The 5,617-nt window shown below is 45.1% G+C and overlaps 1 protein-coding gene across 3 annotated transcripts in view; it reads left to right on the top strand.

Moving 5' to 3' along the window:
- The window catches only part of ankzf1 (ankyrin repeat and zinc finger peptidyl tRNA hydrolase 1), a 68,721-nt gene that overhangs the window by 36,332 nt on the left and 26,772 nt on the right, over positions 1-5,617 (top strand). Inside the window, exons 7-9 of one of the 3 annotated variants that reach the window (XM_043694408.1) lie at positions 1,786-2,008; positions 2,163-2,261; positions 3,850-4,011. In XM_043694408.1, coding sequence (XP_043550343.1) covers positions 1,786-2,008; positions 2,163-2,261; positions 3,850-4,011 — 484 coding nt within the window. Of the gene's footprint in view, positions 1-1,785; positions 2,009-2,162; positions 2,274-3,849; positions 4,012-5,617 lie in introns of all 3 variants that reach the window. The other 2 variants (XM_043694409.1, XM_043694410.1) reach the window with 2 other exon arrangements.

The raw sequence follows: 5,617 nt of genomic DNA, 5'->3' as shown, positions 1-5,617 counted from the left end.
CCCCTCATCATCCTCCTTCGTCACCTTTTCAAAGAATTCAATAAGGTTTGTGAGGCACGACTTGCCCTTCACAAAACCATGCTGACTATCCTTGATCACATTATTCCTATCTAGATGTGCATAAATCCTATCCCTTACAATTCTCTCTAAGACTTTGCCCACAACAGAAGTGAGACTCACCGGCCTATAGTTACTATGGTTATCCCTACTCCCCTTTTTGAACAAGGGAACCACATTTGCTATCCTCCAGTCTTCTGGGACTACTCCTGTAGACAAAGAGGATATAAAAATCAAGGCCAATGGCTCTGCAATCTCCTCCCTTGCTTCCCAGAGAATCCTAGGATAAATGCCATCAGGCCCAGGGGACTTATCTATTTTCACCTTTTCCAGGATTTCCAACATCTCTTCTCTACATACCTTAAAGCCATCCATTCTACTTATTTGTGCCTCAGTATTCTCATCGACAACAATGCCCTGTTCCTGAGTGAATACTGAAGAAAAGTATTCATTCAGTGTCTCCCCAATCTCTTCCGCCTCCACACGCAACTTCCCCCTACTATCCTTGGCTGGACCTATTCCTACCCTAGTCATTCTTTTATTCCTAACATACCTATAGAAAGCCTTAGGGTTTTCCTTAATCCTACCGACTAAGGACCTTTCATGTCCCCTCCTTGCTGCTCTTAGCTCTCTCTTCAGGTCCTTTCTGGCTACCCTATTCCTCTCAATCGCCCCAATTGAACCTTCACGTCTCATCTTGAGATAGGCCGCCCTCTTCCATTTAACAAGGGATTCCAATTCCTTATTAAACCACGGCTCCCTCGCACGACCCTTTCCTTCCTGCCTGACAGGTACATAATTATCAAGGACACTCAATAGTTGCCCCTTGAACAAGTTCCACATATCATTTACACTCTTGCCTTGAGTCTACTTTTCCAAGCCACACATCCTAAGTCATGCCTCACCGCATCATAATTTCCCTTACCCCAGCTATAATTCTTGCCCTGTAGTACACACTTATCCCTCTCCATCACGAGTGTAAAAATCACCGAATTATGGTCACTATCCCCAAAGTGCTCACCTACCTCTAATTCTAACACCTGGCCTGGTTCGTTACCCAGAACCAAATCCAGTATGGCCTCACCTCTTGTTGGCCTGTCTACATATTGTGTCAGGAAACTCTCCTGCACACATTGAACAAACACTGACCCATCTAACGAACTTGAGCTATAGCTTTCCCAATCAATATCAGGAAAGTTAAAGTCCCCCTCACTGGACCTGAAACGTTAATTCTGATTACTCTCCACAGATGCTGCCAGACATAATGACTTTTTCCAGCAATTTCTGTTTTTGCTTTTAAAATTAAACGCTCTGGAATTTTGGCTTTATGAGCAGGATCTAAGTGCAAGGGAATTATGCTCGAGGTTTATAAGTCACTACTCAGTGCCCTGATGGGCTATTGTGTCCCCTTCTGGTCACCACGTTTTAGGATCTTGGGGAGGGCGTGGAGGAGAGAAATTCCTTCAAATGGGTTCAGGCAAGAGGAGCTTCAGTGAATTTGAAGAGACTGGAGATTAAACAGATATTAAATCGGGTGTTCAGACTTAAAGGTTTTGGATTGTATTTGGAGATAAAGCAATATGGGGAGTGTGGAATATCCCTTAAAGGGCCAGTACCTACCTGAATGGGCAGAATGACCTTCTGTGCTCTATCCTTCTCTGGCCATGAGCAGCAGCGAGAATGTAGCATTGATTCACTTCCTTATTTGGTGCTTATTCCTGGTTGCAGGATGTTGAGGATTTGTTGCTGAGTTGGTCCGACTCTCTGCAAACAGCCAGTGCCATTTTCATCCGAGCTCCCAGCTACAACAAAAATATCTTCTTCAGCGGCAAGGAGCCTGTCCTAAACCGGACTGACAGCCGATTACGAAGCATTCCCTTCCTCACCAGGAGAGCCACCTTCAAGGAAGTGAAGCGAGTGCATGCCATCCTTTCCTCAGTGGAAATCTATGGTGAGTCCCACACACCATTGTGCACAGGCAGCTTACTGTACACAGCCCAAGGAGCCCAGGAGAAAGCACATGGCCCAACTAAGGGGTCTCCTTCGTCACAGTGATCTGTGACGGGCCTGGTGAATTACTGTCATAATGTTTGTTTTCCTTGCAGCAAGTGACTCCGATATTGCTGCGGTCCACAGCCCACAGAAACGAGTTTGGAAGGAGAAGCTGAAAGTGGTGAGAGAGGCGTCAAGTTCTGACACCGAGGGTGAGAAGCCCTGTAAGCTTTTCATTTACTTTGTTATTTGCTGATGTCAGGTGGAGTAAGTTAGCTCAGTTGACTGGATGGCTGGTTTGCGATGCAGAGTTTAATTCCCATACAGGTCCCACCTCCTCAACCTCTCCTCTCACTTGAAGCATGGTGACTGTCAGGTTAAAACCACCACCAGTCACCAGAGAGAGAACATCATCCTGTGGAACTATGACAGCTATGACTGATGTCAGAACAAAGTCGATCTTGTCTAATCTAGTTTTTCTTTGTTTGTTCATGGGATGTGTGAGTCACTTGTTTATTACCCGTCCCTAGTTGCCTCCTGAGAAGGTGGTGGTGATCTGCCTTCTCGAACCACTGTAGTCCATGTGCTGCACGGTGGCTCAGTGGTTAGCACTGCTGCCTCAGACCACCAGGGACCCGAGTTCTATTCCAACCTGAGGTGACTGTCTGTGCGGAGTTTGTACATTCTCCCACAGTCCAAAGATGTGCAAGTTAGGTGGAGTGGCCATGCTAAATTGTCCTGTAGTATCCAGGGACATGCAGGCTAGGTGGATGAGCCATGGGAAGTGTGAGGTTATGGGGATAGAATGGCTGAGTGGCTTGCTGTTTGAAGGGTGGGTGCAGACTCACTGGGCCGAATGGCCCTTAGAAGGACATACAGACATAGAAACACCACCCCCTGCAAGTTCCCCTCCAAGCCACTCACCATCCTGACTTGGAAATATATCGCCATTCCTTCACTGTCACTGGGTCAGAATCCTGGAATTCCCACCCTAAGGGCATTGTGGGTCAACTATACAATCATAGAGTCTCGACAGGGCAGGTAGGGTAGTAGAGATCGCGTGTTTGAAAGCTGTTTTTGGAGGAGCCTGGTGAGTTTTAGTAGTGTATCTAATGGATGGTACACACTGCTGCTGCTTGGCTTTCAGGTTGAAGGCAGTGACTATGGAAGGTGTTTGATGGGGTACCAATCAAACAGGCTGCTTTATCCTGGTTGCTGTCAGGCATATTGAGTGTTATTGGAGTGTTATAATCCAGCTGAGTGGGGAGTTTTGCATCACATTCCTGACTTGTGCCTTGTAGATGATGGACAGGCTCTGGGGAGACAGAGCTCCAGTAGAGGTTAGCAGAGTGAACAAAGAGCAGATACTCCTTTATCTTAGTGGGTGCAGGCAGGTAGCTTCTGAAAGGAAAGAATGTGGATGAACATTGGTTTAAACGTTCAAATATATAATCGCCTGCATGTGTTGATGCAGTCAATAAGCTAGTATAACATCATAAGCTAGTAATTTTCATATTCGAAAGCATTGATCATTCATACAGTTTTGTCCTCAAGAACACTGATGCAGCAACAAACTCTGCAATTCTGGGAATTTCCCATAGAAAGGGTCTTAAAACCATGGTGTTATTGATGAGGAATCCTCACACTAAGTAGAAGAACTATACTGTCGTGCATTCTCACTTCCTACTTGGGACAGAAAGACGACTTTCTTTCTTGGTACAGAGGCTGATGTTTCTTGATTTTGGAACAACTGCCCCACACACATGTTGTAGGCATTACCTTTGTGTACTTGTCATGCAGAATGTGATGGAGAGGCTGTCAGTCTAGCTGACGTACCAACATCCTTGGAAATATTGGAAGAAACACTGGGAACGTTGGACCTCAAGGAATTTGATATGTCCCCGAAAAAGAAACGGAAAAGGAAAAAGAGGAAAGTTAATGAGAAGGCAGCACAGATCAGAGGTAAACGCTGGAGCATTATTCTGTATGTGACCTCACGCTGTACCTCTCCCTGGACTGTTTAATGGGGACAGTGTTGATAATGCTCGAGTCCATTATCAACGTTTTACCAGCCCTTTATATCTTAGAGGGCTGGAGTACATGGACACTGATGTTATGCTGTGGTTATACAGCACCCTGCGTGGACCCCGCTTGGTGAACCGTGAGCAGGTCTGGGCATCACACTTTGGGAATGATATATTGGCTTTGAACGGAATACAATGATATGTTCAAGGGTTGTGTTATGAGGAGAGATTATTCAAATTAGGCCTGTATTCTCTAGACTTTGGAAAGTTAAAGGGTGATCTGATCAAAGTCTTCAAAATATTAACAGGAAAGGACACGTTAGATAAAGATAATTATTTCCAGTTTTTGGAGATTGTAGAACTAGGGGACATAATGTGAGAATTAGGACCAGACTGTTCAGGAGCGATGTTAGGAAGCACCTTTACACACACACACACACACACACACACACACACACACACACACACACACGGTGGTAGATATTTGGAACTCAATTGATGCTGGATCAGTTATTAATTTTGAATCTGAGATAGAAAATGTTTTGTAAAGCAGAAGTTTTAAGGGATTTGGGCAAAAGGATATGGAGTTAGGTGACCAATCAGCAATGATCTTATTCTGCATTCTGTTCTATTACCCGGATGTACTTACATAAGGTATGATTTGTCTGGATGGCACACAAACCGTACTTTTCCCTGTATATTGGTATATGTGACAATAATAAATCAACATTGTCAGACTGATTCCTGAGATGTTGGGACTGACATATGGGGAGTGACTGGTTTGATTAAATTATATTCTCTGGACCTGAGAAGAAGGAGGGGGCATCTGATAAAAACCTGTAAAATTCTGACAGGACGAGACAGGATAAATGAAGGAAGGATGTTCCCAATGACCAGGAGTCCAGAGCCAGCAGCCACAGTCTAAGGATATAGGGCAGGCCGTGTGGAACTGAGATGAGGAGAAATTTCTTCAGCCAGGGAGCAGTGAGCCTGTGAGTTTCTCTACCACAGAAAGCATTTGTGGCCAAAACATTGAACATAGAACAGTGCAGCACAGAACAGGCCCTTCAGCCCACGATGTTGTGCTGACCACTGATCTCATGTATGCACCCTCAAATATCTGTGACCATATGTATGTCCAGCAGTCTCTTAAATGTCCACAATGACCTTGCTTCCACAACTGCTGCTGACAACACATTCCATGCTCTCTTAACTCTCTGTGTAAAGAACCCGCCTCTGACATCCCCTCTATACTTTCCTCCAACCAGCTTAAAACTATGACCCCTCGTGTTAGCCATTTCTGCCCTGGGAAATAGTCTCTGGTTATCGACTCTATCTATGCCTCTCATTATCTTGTATACCTCAATTAGGGCCCCTCTCCTCCTCCTTTTCTCCAATGAAGAAAGTCCGAGCTCAGTCAACCTCTCTTCGTAAGATAAGCCCTCCAGTCCAGGCAGAATCCTGGTAAACCTCCTCTAAACCCTCTCTAAGGCATCCACATCTTTCCTATAATAGGGCGACCAGAACTGGACACAGTATTCCAA

This window comes from Chiloscyllium plagiosum, chromosome 7 (assembly GCF_004010195.1).
Source record: "Chiloscyllium plagiosum isolate BGI_BamShark_2017 chromosome 7, ASM401019v2, whole genome shotgun sequence".
Taxonomy (NCBI): domain Eukaryota; kingdom Metazoa; phylum Chordata; class Chondrichthyes; order Orectolobiformes; family Hemiscylliidae; genus Chiloscyllium; species Chiloscyllium plagiosum.
Note: the sequence above shows the minus strand (reverse complement) of the source record. Positions and strands in the feature narration are given on the sequence as shown.